The sequence below is a fragment of the Globicephala melas genome, chromosome 5, assembly GCF_963455315.2.
Source record: "Globicephala melas chromosome 5, mGloMel1.2, whole genome shotgun sequence".
In the NCBI taxonomy this organism is placed as follows: Eukaryota; Metazoa; Chordata; class Mammalia; order Artiodactyla; family Delphinidae; genus Globicephala; species Globicephala melas.
The window spans coordinates 27,725,874-27,744,461 of record NC_083318.1 but is presented as its reverse complement, the minus strand read 5'-3'; the positions used below and the strand labels follow the sequence as shown (position 1 = coordinate 27,744,461).

General features: G+C 46.4%; 1 protein-coding gene and 1 long non-coding RNA gene across 5 annotated transcripts in view; one reads left to right on the top strand and one right to left on the bottom strand.

Moving 5' to 3' along the window:
- Window positions 1-1,891: 1,891 nt before the first annotated feature.
- Window positions 1,892-4,538, bottom strand: NEUROG2 (neurogenin 2). The gene is made up of 2 exons (XM_060299095.1): window positions 4,169-4,538; window positions 1,892-3,792 (listed from the first exon to the last, which is right to left on the bottom strand). Exon 2 carries the CDS (start codon window positions 3,789-3,791, stop codon window positions 2,958-2,960), a length of 834 nt encoding a protein of 277 aa, XP_060155078.1. The 5' UTR covers window position 3,792; window positions 4,169-4,538; the 3' UTR covers window positions 1,892-2,957.
- LOC138842698 (uncharacterized) overlaps window positions 3,691-18,588 on the top strand; it is a 42,440-nt gene continuing 27,542 nt past the window's right edge. For all 4 annotated transcript variants that reach the window (XR_011377472.1, XR_011377469.1, XR_011377470.1 and 1 more), the window contains exons 1-2: window positions 3,691-3,928; window positions 15,507-15,653. This is a non-coding gene — a long non-coding RNA (uncharacterized lncRNA). The remainder of the gene's footprint in view (window positions 3,929-15,506; window positions 15,654-18,588) is intronic.

Sequence of the window (18,588 nt, the reverse complement as noted above, 5' to 3'; positions counted from 1 at the left end):
ATTCCTGCCGTATATGACGTGATGCTGGTGTGTAAGAGGACCTGCAAGCTCTTGCTGAACGGGTCTCTGGTCCTGGAGAAACTGCAGAGGTGGCTGCTAGATTCAACTAGGTCGCAGGTTGAGTCATTAGGTGTATTACCCATTACTCAAAACTATGACTATTGAACCCTCCCCCCACCTGTGCCTCTCCAAATAAGCTGTCAGGGTCACCACCTGTTTATAGGATCCCCCTCACCAGCTGAGGTTTCCTGAGTACCTGCACCTGAAGATTTACCTTCCCCAGACTTGTGTCATGAACCTGTTTCCTTGGCAAGTTTCCAAAAGAAGCCTATAATCACCATAAAAGCATCATCATCACTAAATTAACAGTTATTTGGCATTAAAACCGTGATTTTAAAAACTCTCATACTACGATTGCTTTGCTTGCTGGCTTGGCTTTTTAAACACTAGAAACATAAAGGTGAATGTACGAGAAAAATCACTTTCTCCTCATATCAGATAATCGAGTGGCTGAGAATAATACAACCTTTAAACTAGAAGGGGTTTTCCAACAAGTCTCCCTTACACCCAGAGATGAAAGCCAGACAAACCCTGGGTTGGTTCTTCCTTTTATTAAAAATGGAGTTATTGGGCTTCCCTGGTGGCGCAGTGGTTGAGAGTCCGCCTGCCGATGCACAGGACACAGGTTCATGCCCCGGTCCGGGAGGATCCCACATGCCGCGGAGCGGCTGGTTCCGTGAGCCATGGCCGCTGAGCCTGCGCGTCCGGAGCCTGTGCTCCGCAATGGGAGAGGCCACAACAGTGAGCGGCCAGCGTACGGCAAAAAAAAAAAAAAAAAGGAGTTATTGAGATATTAAACACTTAATATTTTCCATATAGATGGAGAGGAAGAGCAGTGTCAGATAGACGTCTCAGGAGAGTTATCATTGCTTTATGCAGAGGAGTGGAAGATTTGGCTCAAACCAGGAGCAGATATGAAGTTCTGCGGGTTGGGGAGACAGTGAACAACCAACATTTCTTTACTGACATGATCTTTTTTTAGTTTGTGTTGTCCTGGACACCCTTCCCTAAGGGGCTTAAACCTAGAATGTGGTCAACCTTCACTTGGTCATCTTTGACCCAAGGCCAAAGGTCACTGATTTCTGCTTTGGAGATTGAGGTACAAGTTACAGAGTTATGTACCCTGGAGATTAAGAAAACATCTTTGCTGTTTCTTTGAAGAAGTTGTGTAAACTATTTTAACAAAGATTGGATTGGCTAATATGAAATCAGCTTTCAATAATGAATTTATAAATACTCAGTTATGTCACAGATGTTAGAGCTGGAAGGGGCCCTTAGAGATCACTGTCCAATCCCTTTAGTTCACAGATGATAACTGAAGCTCAAAGAAGTGAAGTGTAAGAATCAAATTTCTACATACTCCACCAAGAAATTTCAACTTCACTGTTTTTTAAAATCAAGGTTTCTGAACATTGGCACTTATCATGGCTTAATTATCATTAATTAAAATAATTATTAATTATCAAAATAAAATTATCGTAAATTTCCCCCATTTTTTTACTAATCTTGTTTGCTCCAAAATTGATTTCTTAGAAACTAAGTTTTGTCTGTATTGAGAGTTATACTTTTATATCAGTGTTAGTGTCTCGAATATAATTCAGCTTCCTGTGATTGCTTAGACCTTATGTGTCAGTGAAATCTCTACACAAACATTGACAAAAAAATACAAGTACTCTACTCAATTTGATATTGGGAGAATTTCAGAAAAATGCAACTCATTCTTCTAAAAGCCACATAAGCAAGAAAAAATTGTCATACAACACACAAAAACTATGAAAATTAGATATTTTATTTATAGTTTAATCATGAGAACAATTTTCTTGTTCTTCCAAGATGTAAATACATACTAGAATAAACTCTGTAGAATATACAAAAAATACATACTTTTCTCATGAAGTTTTTCTTTATAATAAATAGAAGGAAACACGTGTGTGGCTGATCCTGGCAATGCTCCGTGTCTGCTTAGGTTTTCAGCCTGTTGATTTATTTTTAATCTCTTGAAAGAATAGGGGAGTTCCTTCTCCCCTAAAAGGTCGAGATAAATAATACATGAAGCAATCCTCCCTCCTGATTTTTCCCTTTTCCTCCACATTTCTCCTTTTGATAGAGAGTTCAGCCTAAATTTCCACGCTTGCATTCAATCATTACAAAGCCTACAAATTATACAATGACTTCTAACCTGGCCCTCTAACAAAACAACTTTTTCCCCCTTATAAATCATAAGAGACAGATGGCAAAATGGAGAAGAAAAAGGAAAGAGAAGGGCGGGACAATAGGCATTGTGACGAATCTGGGAAACAGAACAAAGTGCACATCAGAGAGGGAAAGTTTGGTTTGACAGGTGAAATTCCCACAGCCCGCAGACAGCACTGGGAATAAAGCAGATGCCAGCCATTGCAAATCTGTGGATAATATTATTACCGGTAAAATCATTCAGATGCTAAGATACATTTCTTTCTACTCGACATTAACATCTCTACATAGAAGCAAAGGTGAAGAGATCACAGGAACCAGTTGCATTCCCTCTGGGAGATTCACACGCACTGCACCGAGAGAGGGGAGGAGCGTCAGTCCGCTCTGCAAACTCTTTCGACATGCCACCTTCATTTCTTCCCAGCATCTTTTTAGCCTTAAGAAGTGCCCCCCAAACTCTACCATCCTCTTTGACAATAAGCTCCATCACACCAATAAATTAGAGAGCCCGTCTGAATGAAGGAAGCCCTTCGCCAAGGAAGGCAACAAACAACCCAGGAATCATAACGGCTACACCTGCTCTGAGTAGTGAGATCGTTTCTGGGGCATGGAAGCGGGGTCAGGAGAGGGGTGGGAGGAGGGCTTGAACGGGGACAGGAAAGGGTAGCCACTAAGGCCTGGGGTGGGTAGCAGAGATGGCGGCTCTAGATACAGTCCCTGACTATGGGCAGGTGAGGTGCGTAGCGGTGCTTGTCGGGAGGTGGCGACTGCCAATAGTCCATGTCTGAACCCGCCGGGCTGGCAGGAGATAAAGTGCAGCTGTAGGGCGAGGTGGAGTTGGAGGAGGCGGAGGAAGACGGCGCGGGGCTGTTCGTGCAGCTCCACGTCGAGGCAGGCGAAGGGCTATCTCCGCTGTTGCTCAGGGCGGCACTAGAGCCTCCGGGGCTCAGCAAGACGGCCTCGGAGAAGAGCGCCCCCGGCAGGCCGCCGCCGCCGCCGCCGCCGCCCCCGCAGTGGTCAGCCAGGCGCAGCGTCTCGGTGAGCGCCCATATGTAGTTATGGGCGAAACGCAGGGTCTCGATCTTGGTGAGCTTGGCGTCCTCGGGGAACGTGGGGAGCACCTCACGCAGCGCGTCCAGCGCCGCGTTGAGGTTGTGCATGCGGTTGCGCTCGCGGTTGTTGGCCTTCAATCTACGGGTCTTCTTGATGCGCTGCACCGTCTCGGCCGTCTTGGCGCCGCGAGAAACGGCCCGCGCCCTGGAGGGGCGCCGTTTGCACTCGTGCACCAGACCCAGCAGCCGCGCTGGCCGGCAGCCCTCGGCCCCTCCCGGCGAGCCAGCCCGCGCCCCGGCCCCGGCCCCGACCCCGACCCCACGCTGCCGACGCGCCCCGCCCGACGCGCCCGGCTCCTCCTCTTCCTCCTCGTCGGCGCTGGAAGATAGCGGGGTCAGAGCCGCCGAGGCGGGGGAGGCCGAGCCGAGCAGCACCAGCACGTCCTCTTCCTCCTTCAACTCCAAGGTCTCAGATTTGACGAACATCCTGGAGAAGAGAGCAGAGAAGGAGAAAGAACCAAACGAGGCGTCAGTATAGAAGCAGAGGCATGTTCTTGGTGTCACCGGGATGTACTGCTGCGCGCACCCGAGAAGAACGCCTCGGAACGGCGCCAAGGAGGAAGGTAAATTGGGGAGGAAACCCCTCCAGTGCTCCCCAAGCTCAGGAGCGCCCCTGTTGTGACCCCGTCGCCAGCCAACTGAGTCCCGAACTCTACCGGCCGCCCTGACGGCTGTGTTCCCGCCCCGGAAAGGGCTGCGGCCCCCGTGACAAAGATTCAGCGCGAGCGAAGGGCGTTCGGGCGTGGTGGGACGGAGTGCGGGAAACACCCTTCCAAGTTGGAAGCCGCCGCGCGGATACTTACTTGGTTCGCTCTCTAAATGTGCCTCGGCGTCGCTATTTGGCGTGTGCTGCGATTCTCCGAGCAGTCCGGAGCGCAGTGCTGCCCCTTCTGCTGCCTTGGAAGCAGCGAGACTGGCGCTACTGCGGCGCGGCTCCGCGGGGGACCTCTCCGTCGTGCGAGTTTGCCAAGAGCCCCGGCGGCCGCGGCGACCCGCCCGGGTCTCGTGTGTTGTGCTGGTGGTGCGTGTCTGTCTGTCAGTAAGTCCCCGGCCGTGCGGCTCCTGGCACGCGACTCCCAGGCACTCCAGTTAAAGCGAAGCTGCTTGTGGTTCAGTGGCTGCGTGTCTGGCACACGACTCTCCTTAAAACCCCTTATATACCACCAAGAAAACAATCAGATCTGCCCCCGGGGCCCCCATCTCCCCCCATCCGCGGCCGCCGCCGCCTCCTCCCCCTGTGTCAGCCCCCCTTCTCCCCCGCTTTTCCCTCCCCGGCTTACTCTTTTCATTGCATTATCATCATTCATTTCTTTCTCTTTCTTCACCCACTTCCCCCCTCCCCTGGCCCTGCCATCCATCCTCCTCCTCCCATCGCCCCCGCCTCTCTTCTCCCCCTTTATCTAATCAGCATAAAATGGTTCTAAAGCTCCTGCTGGAGCTCGAGGCTGCGGTCGGAGTGCTGAAGCGGTGGCGGCTGCACCGGCTCAAGCTGCGGCTGTTGTCGCCGCCGCTGCCCATTGTGATTGGTGGCTCGCGCTCGGCTGGAGCGTGCCGCTAATTTATTAATGAATGGAGGTCGCGAGGCGCAGCTGGCCAATCAGGGCGCCCGGGACTCCGGGAGGCCTGCGAGCCACGCGCACCGGAGCCCGCTCCCTTTCAGCGGCTCATTAGGGGCCAGGGCTCCGGGGGCCGGCGGGGAGACCAAGGCGACCGCCCCCGCCCGGGTCCTTGCGGCTGCACCCCACCCCCGCCCCGACGCGCGCGCGCGCACCGCACCGGGCGTTGCCCGGCCTCCTAGCTCCCGGACGTCGGGATCCGAGGAATTAGTTAATGGAGGTCAGAATCCTGGGGAAAGCAGTTAGCCCTTTGGTGATGCCGGACGTCTCTTGGCAAAGCTTCTTAGGAGCTGTATCAAATCGTAAACTATTTAAAAACGCTTTCATTTGGTTAAAGGAGGAATGGGATATGGATGACGAGCTGTGGGCACTCGGTGGGCAAGCGTGTTTAGGTTCCAGAAGGACTGACGTGGGAGGATGAAGAGAGAGGAGATTGGAGGATTCATAGGGGCGTCTCCTGCCAGGGCAGATAGAGTAGGGGAGCAGCTGATAGGCTTTTAGGGGATGCGAGAATAAAAGCACTCACATTTGAGAACGAAAAGGGACCTCCTCATTTTACGTGTGACACACTGAGGCTCCGAGCACGGATATAGGTTTTTGGTTTGCTGGGGGTGGGGGGCGTTAGGGTTAACCCCAGTTTATGGCGGGGCGGGACAGCAAAGAGGCTTCCTGCGGGGGGCGGGTAGGGGGAAGAGCGGCCGACTCGCAGCTCCCTCGAGCGAATGGGCAGCGTTGACATCTCCATGACCTCTGCTCCGCGCTGGGGGGCGTTGTAGGGACATGGGGCCCGTCCTCCCGATTCTCCCGGCTTTTCAATAGGAAAAAAAGAGCTGGAGGGCTACTGGACCTCGAAGGGAACTTGTTCTGAATTGCTCAATAGCCCTCCCTGCGTCGTCCTCCTCCTCGCGCTCACGCCCACCCTCTTGTCGAAGTGGCTGACTTCTTAGAACCAGAGCCCCCAGAAGTGTGTGCTGGGCCGAGTGTTAGACGGTGCATGAGTAGCGGGGATGGATCTGGACTCCAGTAGATTGGAGAGGAGTCCCTTTTGCAGATTTAAGTTTCAGCAAGGCACAGTTGGAATGTTAGGATTTGAAAAGTGGCCGGAGAAAAAGGATATTGTCTGTGGTCTCGGTCTCATTCGAATTGTAGGAATTGGAAACAAGTTGTATTTCAGAGAAGGGGATGCTGGAAGTGTTTTGGAGTGGTTTCAATTTGTTTAATGTTTTCTGCAGGGAGATCATGAGCCGGCCTGGAAGGCACAAAGTAAAGAAAATGAAAATTAGAATCCCATGAAAGAGACTGTTATCCGCTGCAGCTACCCAACCTCTAGACTTCCTTCTGTCCTGAATTTATTTGAAAACTGCCATGATTTTCACCTTGCTGGTTGATATTTGTGCTTTGCGTCTCCTCCACTTTAAAAACAAACTCCCTAAATTTAAAAGAATTATTTCCCCAGTTCCCTCCTCAATCCTTTTAGAACAGATTAATTTCATAAGGCAGAAATGAAGATATTAAAAATGAAAGAAATGTTCAGTGTCTCCAGAATACAGCATTTGCCTCTCTCACACTTCTTTGGGTCTCTATCTCTGTATCATGAACCTGCAGAATAAGAACTTCATAAAAGAGTTTGACCAAGCAAAAGATGTGTCAGTAGTGAAAGGTAGCAGAAGTGCTTACCATGGTTGCATGCACACGTTAGCATTATTTTATAGGTGATGATCACTGATACCAAACAAGTAAATACTCTTTACAGTCCCCCTAAAAGAAAACCCTCTAATGTCTTGGCTAGCCAAGGTAAAAAATTGAAGGGACACATGGGAGTGGATGCAGGATTTTTGTGTTAATTTTAAAAGAAACAGAGGATGAGAAAGCTAGGTTCTGAGGAGATGATCAGACTGCTAAAAACAAATACTGGAATGATGGGAGATATTATGGAGTGTCAGTCTTTAGATATCTACATCTCATGGAAGGAGTTGCCCGCAAAGAAAGACAAACCAATAGGTTAATGTAATAGAAACAAAAGCAAGTTTACTTTAGCATCATAGAAACATGCTTCTTTGCACAGGTCTTAAATTTTTGGTTAAGCTAGGAAGTACTGCGTTGATTTTATGATAAAATATATTGGGGGGAAGAATAGAATCAGAATCCAGTTAAGTGGAGGACTACAGGAAGACCTGATTAGCTTTTATAACTCCAAACAAACACTGAGATCAAGCTGGTTCTAATGGTTAGGGCTAGTGAAAAACACAATGGATTTCTTTTTCTTTTCTTAATTAATTAATTTATTTGGCTGCATCGGGTCTTAGCTGTAGCACCCGGGCTCTTCGTTGTGGTGCGAGGGCTTCTCTCGAGTTGGTGGCGCGCAGGCTCCAGAGCGCTCGGGCTTGGTTGCCTCCGCGGCATGTGGGATCCTAGTTCCCCGACCAGGGATCGAACCTGTGTCCTCCTCATTGGAAGGCGGATTCTTAACCACTGGACCACCAGGGCAGCCCCACAGTAGATTTCTTTAGTTGATTTTTAACAGTATTTGGGTATCTGATCCCCCAGTTTTTATGTTCTCTCAAGACTTTATGTTTTTATGATGCACTGAAACGGTGAATGCTTTCCTTTGTCAAAATCCAAACTTTCTCTACTGTCTATAAGAAGTTAATATTGCATATTTAAGTGTATCCTGTGCAGATATGTAGTAACAGTAAAGTATTATTATGATGAATTGCACATTTCTGATTCTGGAAATTTCCAGGAAAGGAAATTATTTTGAAAAAGAAAAAGTATGCCAAGAAACTAATATATTGTGTACATATTCACATGACATAAATCAGTCTCTAATCTATGTAAATCGAAAGATATCAGGGAGTTTATATAACTTTATTTTTAAAATAAGGGCTTCTTTGGATATATGCAGTGGTGTGTGTTAGATCACTGTGCAAAAGTACAGGCGTTTAAAAAAAAGTCACCCTCTATATTATCATGGAATTTTAAGAATTTTGGTTGTGTGTTTCCATTGTAACCTTCAAGAGAAACATCACTCTTGATAATATTTCTGGAAATATTTCCCACCATGAAGAGTATTGTTTTTTAAAAGAACGCCAAGAACAACTAACTTGCTAGTGCAATCCAGAAATCAGCCGTTCACACTCAGTTGCAAAATTTTATATGTTCAACATTTTGCTCGGTTTTGCTGAAAGAAAGCAATTTCGATTTGTACTCAGATTTGCAAAGACGTGACCGACGCCAAATATCCTTAGCTGGACTCTTCTTACACTCTTTTAACTTAAATAAATTCAAGAGGCACTTGTGTGGTCTAAAAGATTGTCCAGATGAAACGAGGCTGAAATGTTATGCGAAGGGGGAGGGGAGCGCGTGAATAGTGTCAGGGAGTTTGGTGACCGAGAACTGCTCCTGTCCATTGCGTGAACTGTCCTAAAGGGTCAAGCTGTTCATCTTCAGCCCCGCTTTCAGTGTGCAGTCCTACTTTAAGGGAACAAAAGCTCAAAGCAGGCAGTTATCAAGAAATGGGAGCCCAATGATTTAAACTCATCCCCAAGCCTTAAAAAGAAAGGGGGACCGAGTGTGTGTAGGGAGAGAAAAGTGACGTAAGGGGAGGGAGAAGGGGGTGGAGACCTTTAGAAAGTCTTTGTTGTTTTTAAGAAGTTTGAACTTTGAGACGACCCAAAAGCCCCAAAGTTTAGGGTAGGTGTTGCTGTGAAGCCACAGGCTACATCCCCTCCACACTTCGACCTCACAAGTGGCCAGAGAGGACAAATGATCCCCACGCCCATACTCTTGCTGTTGCAGGTGAATGGGGCGAGGGCGGCCGCAGAGAAGGGCTCCTTTCCCAGAGCGTTGCAGGAGCAAAAGTTTGCCCGCCCATCAAGCCTGTCCCCCAATTCACAGTAAACCGCCCTGCCTGCAGGGGAAGGGAGGGTCTCTGCTCTGCTAAAAGGACCGGATGACGTATCTGCCAAGGGTGGCTTTGTAGCCTAAATCCTAGTCTGCCTGGTGAGCTCTCAGAAAGGCGGAAAGAGGGAGAGAAAAAGTTAGCCAGTCCTGAAGAGCTTTAGTTCTTCGCCGCAGGCTAGAAGCACAGTTTCCAGCGCCGAGGAGGCCCGAGTGGGAAAGATCAGCTCCCCCCCCTACCCCAGCAGAGGACTCCTCACCCTGTCAGAGTTCATTACCGATGATGGTGAGTGCTTGGGAGCCGGAGTGAGCTCGGAATTTTTGTCAGTCCCCTTCTGGGGAGCCAAGGAAGCCAAGAGCAATAACAGTGTAAACTCACGCCCCACCTTCTTACTGGACCCCTGTGCGGATTTCTCAGTCTCATCCTCGATTTTCCCTCGGATCCTGTCGGGGAGGATTTGTCAAATCTAGTCCTGCAGAGGTCCGAGCTAGGATGCTGCGCTGTCATTTCAGCGCGCCAGCCCCTCCCCCTTCCGTGTTTGGAGAGAGGCGGGAGAATCTACAAGAGGAGAAGAGAGGCAGAGAAGATCGTAACCCCTCCCCCGGGACCCGCATTCCGAGGCCTTTGCCCTGAACCCGCATAACGTGCTTTGGTGCCTCAAGTCAAACATTCAGGAAATCCAGCTTGACGCACAGGTCGTCTTGATGGCGGCGAAATCCGCCCGGCAGGTGCCGAAAGGCTCCCTTCCTTCTGCATCGACGCAACCCTCTCCCCACCCGCTCCGGAAAGGCAGCGCCCGGCAGGCCTCTCTTCGCTCCTTACGCGACCCGCTGCCCAAGCACCCCTCTTCTTTCCCACGAAGGAAAGAAATCACTGTAGGAGATGTTGCCAATCTCCGCCAGCTTTCTGATTGTTTTCCTCAGGTAAGGGGAAAGGAACAGCCGGCGCGTGAATGGGGGGGGGGCTGGGGGCCCACTAGGGAGAGAAGCCCCCCACCCCTCTGTGCCTGCAAAAAGGGACATTGGCCATCCAGGGGAAAGTGCAAGAAAGAGAGCACTAATCGCTGAACCAGGAGACAAACACGATTACCAGCTCCGAGCCTTGAGTCAGAAAGTCTCATAGACTTTAAGATGTTAATCCCCAGCATAATCCTTCCTTTGGCGTGTAGGAATAGTGCAGCCACAAGAGTTGTTTTGTTATTTATATTGGCGTTTAATAAAACTCAGCCAGTGGTGAATGGGCTGCCCACTCTCCAATGGTAATTAATTCCCTATTTCAGTGACCCAATTGTCCTGGGACAGAGCGGTGGGCCCGTCCCGGTGCCCCGGTCCCTCTTTGTGCGGATACACGGCCCTCGTGCTTCAACAGCTATGGAAACTCATTCTTTTGATGTCATTCAAGGAGTTTTCCTTGGGCATCTTCTAAACTTCAAGGACCCTTTTCTTTCTCCGTTTCTTGAAAAGCAGTGCGAGCTTGACCACCTCTGTAGAATTTAATGATTTGGTGAAAGAACTCTTTGGGGTTTGTGTAAGGAGTTAGAAAGAGAGAATGGAAATTTGGCAGCCTGCTCCCTTGCACGGACAGTCCCGAACCTGGAAAACACAAAACTTATTCAAAGCAATGGATAAAGATCTGAAAGCCGATTTTCCCTCTCCTCTCCCCACTAAGGAAAAACATAACCTCCCAGAACTCTCTTCTGGAAATTGTTGTTTGTTGATGATATAGATTAAAAGGGTGAGGTGGGGTAAATAAGTTCGAATCTTTAGCAGAGAAAGTTCTTAAATCTGTTCCTTTGGGAAATAAGATATCATCCTTCTACGTTAGCGCATTCATTCAATCATCTCTCCCTTTTACCTTCAAAATGTACTTAATGAGCACCCAGTGTGTGCCAAGCACTGTACCAACCCCTGGGAACAATGCCATGCACAAGACAGACACCATTCCCACCCCCATAGAGCTTACATTCAAATAAGTAGACATAAAAATGAGAAAGTTACATGCCAGAAAACCGTGTGTCAGGAGAGGGCGAGGCTACCTTTTCTCTTCACGGATCCAAAAGGATACTTCGGGACACAAACCATTCGGGGTCAACCCGCGTAGCTGATTTATTCATTTTATCATTCCCCCCGAATATTTCTGCAAGCGCCTGCTGTGTGCCGGGCGCCGTGCGAGGCGCGGAGTAGGCACCGCGAGCGAACCGGGCAGCTGCGGCCTGCTGGTCGTTGGTCCCAACCGCGCGACAACGCAGTCGCCGGTGTTACACTCCGCGGAGCCGCCGGGGCTCCAGGCCGGGAGGGGGCGGCCGCGGCGCGTCCAGCAGTTCTCCCTGCACAAGTAGCTCTTCTATGTCTTTATACGCACTTCCAAAAAAACTTCGCAAGTCACAGAAACAATTCAGAATTCAACTAAGAAAATACAGAGTGAACCATATGGCCTGGGTGGCTCGAGTCGGCTGCATTTTACTCCAGACAAAGAAGGGATTGAGAGTTGAAGGAAAGGAGAAAAAAACCAACTTTCCGGCTGATGAAGCTGTTGTCTGGAGGCAATGATCCCAAATCTGAAGGCTTTATTCCGGCTCCGACGGAGACGTGATATGTCATATGATTAGCATCTTTCATATTTACAAGAGTGGTATGGGCTGCCAGTCTTGAGAGAAAGGCGAGAGAAAGAAGGGGGCATATGCTGAAATGGATTTAGCATTTGAAAGAGAGAAAGGAGATCGGATAAATACACTTAAACGAGGATTTCGTTTTACTCCTGTTGAGTTCTAATGGATTGTTGATTGAGATTGTAGGGGCCTGGAACCGAGGTGTCAGCAGTAATTTAAAGAAGGCATTCAGCCTTCCAGCGCCTCTTTTCTCCATTTCCCCCTCTCACCCCTCCCACCCTCCCTCATTTACGCCTTCAAGCAGTACGGGGGCGGAGAAGGCTTTTAAAATAAAACACAAAACAAGGTCTTACGCTCGGGCGATAGCCGAGGGAGCCGGAGCGCGGATGGGTTTGGAGCAGGCGCCGGTACAGCCCGCCGCGGCCAGGGATCACGCGCCCTTCCTGCCGCACCTGAGCATTTTCAGGTTTCGCCTAAGGTCCCGGGCCGCCGGGCGCGCGGCGAGGTCCTGGCGCCCTCTGGCGGGGTCCGCGTACAAGCCCCCTGCCCGGCCCGTCAGCCGCAGACACCGCGTTGGGCTGGGCGTCGCTTCGCAGTCCCTCCCGGGACCGGCTCTGGGGCCTTCCCCTGCGGCTCCGGTTTCGAACGCAGGTACGCGGCCACCTGTAACCTTCAGGCTCAAAAGCGTCAGTGGTGTGCGCCTCGGAGCCGAAATAAACTGACCTATAAGACACCTCCTCCAGTGGTTCTGATGGCTGCCAAGTTTGAGAACGAGCGGGCCTCGGTCACAAGACTTTTGTTTTGAGGAGTTAGCTATTCAGCCGCTAGAAGAGACGCCAAGACTCAATCGTTTTGGGGAAAGACTTAGACTCCAGACTGTTAAAAGGACCTCGTATGCACTTAGCGGGTATATACTATGTCAGTAGAGATCTGTGATTCTCCTCACACCCAGAGCCACTTCCAGATTCATTCTCCAGAGTGCTTGTCGCTCCCCTGGTATTTTTTATTCTCTTCCGAATTGGTGCTTAATGCTCATTTTAGCTAGATGTCATGTCTGTAAAATGTTGGGGGAGGAGTCTAAGAGGCTCAATGTGCCAGTCGCCTTGGGCCTCATCCCCTGGATCCAGACGCCCGAATTCCTATTTCCGCTCTGCTTCATCTCTTTCTTGCTTAAATTTGCTTGTCCTTAACTTTGTCAGGGAAATTGTGCTTTCCCAAGTGTCAAAGGCAACTTAAGGACGTGTTATTTTAGCACTTTACCTGTGAATCTTTTAAGCTGTCCACATTTACCAACAGTAGAGACTAACTAATAATAAATATAATACTGCCACAGTAACAAAATGTCGTGCAGACTTTAAAATCATATTTTTGATGGATATTTAATTTTTTTCAAATTTGATATAATGCTTAGTATGACACCAATATGTAGATGATTTATATCTCTGAATGATTGGAGGGAAATAGAAACACAGACATCCAGGAGAGAAAAATATTCATAGTACTTATCTTTTTGTTATTGGTAATTTAAATTTTCTTTTTTGTGTTTTCCAAGTAAATTTTGGAACATTTATAGTCAGAAATTGTTATGTAAAAAAAAAATGGCCTTCTGGAAATGCCTTTGTCTTTTTTAGTCTTCATTAAAGATTGGGAGTAAATTTCAGATCAGAGATGTCTGAAGTGGGGTGAGTTATATCATAAACCTTGCTCACAGTTAAAATTAAGGCCCCAGGAGCTGGACCATTTGTGTTGACATGGGATACTATAACTTAAAAACGAACATTTAATTATAATGGAAACGTTGTAAAGAAGAGAAACATTCAGTGCTAATTTTTTAATTTAATTTTTGTCAAATCACAATTCCTGGGATTGGACAGAGAAAGAAAAGCTCCTCAGTGCTATTATTTTCTCTTTTCTGGGTAAATCACATCTAATTTTCCCGGAGGTGTGAGATCACATCCCAGGAACTGGATGGATTTTTTTAAAAAATTATTTATTTATTTTATTTTTGTCTGCCTTGGGTCTTCGTTGCTGCGCACTGGCTTTTCTCTAGTTGTGGTGAGCCGGGGCTACTCTTCATTGCGGTGCATGGGCTCCTCACTGCGGTGGCTTCTCTTGTTGCGGAGCACGGGCTCTAGGCGCACGGGCTTCAGTAGTTGTGGCGCACAGGCTCAGTAGTTGTGGCACACGGGCTTAGTTGCTCCGCAGCATGTGGGATCTTCCCGGACCAGGGCTCGAACCTGTGTCCCCTGCGTTGGCAGGCAGATTCTTAACCACTGCGCCACCAGGGAAGCCCGACTTCATGGATTTTTAAAGAAAGATTTTTTTACCAATGTCTTAAGGTCATATATTTCCTTATTTAATAATATTTGGTAATAGGAAATTATTTATGTCTAACCTTTCTTAAACGCGTTTCTTGACCACTCCTCAGTAGTGATTACAAACTTTCCTTCTCTGTCATTCTGTGCTTGAAAATATAGCATCTGATGCTTCTATTTTAAAAATAATCAGGATCCAGAAAATGTTTAGTTCTGAGTTTTGCTTTCCTATGCTTTTGGCTTTCTCTGTTGACAGAAGCCAACTTTACACTGAAGGAGGCTGCTGTGGGTTTCTGTTTAACTCTGCCTGTTTATAGCACGAATCACCACACTGAAACTATGTTGTATTATTGTCAGTGCATGAGGCAGCAGGACTCAGAATAAGAGAAAGGAAAGGATTTAAAAGAGGATAATGGCATGCTTCTAAGCAAATTCTTTTTTCTCCAGGGTTTTTATTTTTGAGGATTTGAGAGTTCATTTTCTCTTGAAGGAAAAGAAAGAATAATCTCACAGTACAATATTGTACAGAAAAATCAATATATTTTCAGGGTAAACGTTTACTAAGAAATTCTGAAAACATAAAACAGGCTAGAATTAAAAACTAAAACTTCATGTCAATATTAACTCAAATTTGAACTCCTGTTAATGCCTTAAATAGAACATAGCTTTTCCCTTCCTTTTTAAAAATTTCCCAGCTGTGGAGAATCTAATGTGCCACTAAAAATGAGAGGAAAGTACAGTTTTATTATTTTCATGAATCTAGTGACCTCTACTCTTATACTACAAATTATTTGAGTTACACTGGATTTGAGACCAACACTGTTTCTCAGAAAATGAGTCATTGGAGGTTTAAGGACTTTTTTGGGGCTTTGTGCGTTGTTCCTTAGGGTAAATTGCTGGCCACTCCCAAAGAATCACATGGTATTTTGGTTTTTTTTCTCTGAATCTTCCTTTGGTCCTCAGTCTCATGAAATTGGCATCAACAATGCTTACTTTTCCCCGGAGCTGGTGCTTGGAAACAATTCCTTTATTCAGAATAAGCTAATTATGAAGTAGCGTCTTATTAAAATAGCAGCCCTTTCCTTTCTTCTTATCCCAAAAGCTCAAAGTGTTTTTCTTTTCCGCACAAAATAGGGGTGAAATAAAATATACCACACAGAATTTTAAAATAATAGATAAAAACATATGCATACAGTCCAATAAGAAGTCAGTAATACATTCCTTTGTTCCCAGCATTTGGCCAAGAAAGAACACCCTGTTGGTGATTTCAAGTCATAATTTGTGGGCAACTGGAAATTCTAACTCAATACTTAAGAAGAAATAAATCTGTATCTATAGAACACAGAGTGAATTTAATCATTGTAGGGGAGCTAAGTCAGAATTTAGGTCAACAAGACATTCATAGGAATGAGGACCATCACTTTTTTCACTTCCTCCTCTTAATTAATTAATATTGATTGGATGGTACATAGTTCATGGCTGTGCTAAGGCTGAGCAGATCAATATCAGCGCTCTTGACAAAACTGTCTTTTTTTTTTTTTTTTTTGGCCACACTGCCCGGCTTGCAGGATCTTAGTTCCCTGGCAGTTAAAGCACTGAGTCTTAACCACTGGACCACCCAGGGAATTCCCAAAACTGTCTTTTACAGGAATGATTTCTTTTGCAGTTTTTCCTTCATTTAGTCTTTCTCTATACTTTTAGGTTGCAGTGAGTGGCCAAGGAGGCAGCGTTTTCTGGAGTGCTTTCTCATAGGCTTATCTGTGGCTGACACCTGATGAAAACTGAGGAAGTAGGAACTACCTCTTGTGGAGGGGAAGCAGACCTACAGTGGGCCAGTCCCTGTACCAGGTAGGAATTTTCAATATATTATTTTGCTTAGTCTTCACACAAATCCCAAGGAGAGCATTGTTGCCATTACCATCTTCACACATGAGGAAACTACTGCCCAAGGTCACGTGTTGGCTAAAGGTCAGGATCCCGACTGCTGTCTAGACCTGTCACACTGTGTACAAAGACCTGACAATTCCAGGTCTGTGCACCTTCTTTGAGTAATATGTTGATCCTTCTGTAAAGGAAAAGATTCTCTGTGTTCCCCTCAGTGTAGACCATGGCTATTGTTATGATGTTATTTAAAGATCTATAAACATAAATCTTGGTGTACATTTCTTATGTTTATATCTCTTATGAAACCATGGAAACCAACAAATTTACTAATTAAATATAAGCACAACTATAAAAGCAATTCCATCCAAATCAATGTTAGTTTGATGTGATAGATTTTATATTTTTTTTCCCCTAAGGACCTCACAATACAAATTTTATACAGCCTGCCACTGTGAAGTTTCAAGTCTGGGTGCCTTTTGTATCACATCAGTATTATATGATGATGCCCACCACTTTTCTCTTTTAGATGTATTGAGAAATCTTAGGACAGTGTTATTTGGTTGTCATTAAGTGTCTACAAATAATGTATACACAGAGGGTTTTTTAGGGAAGGGGAAATACTCGTATGATTTTTTTTTCTTTTACTATATATATATATATTTTTATTTTTGGCTGTGTTGGGTCATCGTTGCTGCGCACAGACTTTCTCTAGTTGCGGCGAGCAGGGGCTACTCTTCGTTGTGGTGCGTGAGCTTCTCATTGTGGTGGCTTCCCTTGTTGCGAAGCACGGGCTCTAGGCATGCAGACTTCAGCAGTTGCGGCACACAGGCTCAGTAGTTGTGGCTCGCGAGCTTTAGAGTGCAGGCTCAGTAGTTGTGACTCACGGGCTTAGTTGCTCCGCAGCATGTAGGATCTTCCTGGACCAGGGCTCAAACCCATGTCCCCTGCATTGGCAGGCAGATTCTTAACCACTGCGCCACCAGGGAAGTCCCTCTGTGTAATATTATAATGATGGCTATATGTCATTATACATTTGTCCAAACCCATAGAATTAGAATGTACAACACCAAGAGTGAACCCTAAGGTAAACTTTAGACTTTGGGTGATTATGATGTGTCAATGTAGGTTCATCCTTGGTTAAAAAAAAAAATGTACCATTCTGATGAGTGATGTTGATAATGGAGAGGCTGTGCGTGTGTGGGAGCAGAAGGTATCTGGGAAATCTCTGTACCTCCTTCTCAATTTTGCTGTAAACCTAAGTGCTCTAAAAAAATAAAGTCCTTTCAAAAAAAAAAAAAGATAAATTCAAAGGAGTCTCCCAGAGTATAGAAAAAAAAAAGTCAAAGATTAAACAACAGTAAGGAAAAGATATTGATATTTGTCAGTCCAGGAGTCCATCATCTGACCAGTAGGAGTTTCAGAGAGGATAGAGAAAATAGAGAAGATGAAAGTATCTCAGAGGTGAAGAACTGGTGAACAGATTTAAAACAACAACAAAATTCATACAAGAGAATATGACTCAGCATTAGAAGGAATGAACTGCTGAGACATGTAATTACATGGATATACCTGAAAACATGCTGAGTAAAAGGACTTGAAAGAGTAGATACTGTATGGTTTGAATTACATGAAGTTTTAAGTCAGGTCAAACTGATCTGTGGTGACAGAGTGGATTAGTGGTTACCTTGGGTGGAGGGATGGATTGAATTAGTGGGATTTTTGCATGTTTGAAAAATCGTTCTGGTGGGAAGAGTGACTGGAGGCAGTGAGTTGAAGAGCTTATTAGGGACGTATAACTTCTGGGCCTGTGGGACCTGTGAGATCAGTTATCATAAATGTGCTGTGGCACTAATCTGCACATTAGTATACTTTTCCCTAGAGCACCAGCAGCCCAGGTGTAAGAAAATGGAAAAGGATGTTTAGACTAATCCGTGGAAAAACGTGTAGCAGAGAGGCAATGCACCAAGGCAGCTGAGAATGGTTCAAAATAATGGTGACAGGAAGAGATAAAAGGCAGCTGATAGAATAGCAAGGAGTCAGGAGATGCGAGATCATGATGGGGCTGGAAAGTATGTGTAGGGGAAGTGAGGGGGAGAGGCTGTGGTCAGTGGCGTGCTGGAGTAATCTAGGGGCTGACAAATCCCAGGCAATTCTTTAAAAGTCTAGACAACATGGAATGAACTCTAAGATGCGCTGTTTAGTGAAAAAGACCAGATACAGGAAGATGTGTATAGTAGGCTACCAGGTAAAAGGGGAGACCATTTATATGTATGTACTTGCATGTTAGTGAACTATTTCTGGAAGGAAATATAAGAACCTTATAATATCAGTTGACTCTGGGGAGGAGAGCTAGGTAGCTCGGGGACACAGGAGGGAAGGAGGCTTTTCGCTCTCTTCCCTTCTTCTCCTCTTGAATATTGACCCATGTGTGTGTTATTACCTATTAAAAATATATAAATAAAATTTTAAAAACAAGGAAAAAGAAAATAGATGTGAGATAATGAATAAAAACAGAACGCAAAGTGAGGTATTCATGCTTCACATATAAAGGTATGCTTCAAATATATATATGCTTAGGCACATATGTGAACCAGTACTAGATGGTAAGAGAAACAAGCCCTATTTGATTTGTTTGTTTATTTATTTATTTATTAGCTGCGTGGCATGTGTGATCTTAGTTCCCTGACGGGGATCGAACCTGTGCCCCCTGCAGTGGAAGCACAGGGTCTTAACCACTGGACCACCAGGGAAGTCCCTGATTTGTTTTAGAATATAGATGAGGGCCTCCCTGGTGGCCCAGTTGTTGAGAGTCCGCCTGCCGATGCAGGGGACACGGGTTCGTGCCCCGGTCTGGGAAGATCCCACATGCCGCGGAGCGGCTGGTTCCGTGAGCCATGGC

What these genes read in the sequence shown, in the direction of transcription:
- NEUROG2 (XM_060299095.1), bottom strand. Translation starts at nt 3,791, where the DNA reads ATGTTCGTCAAATCTGAGACCTTGGAGTTGAAGGAGGAAGAGGACGTG.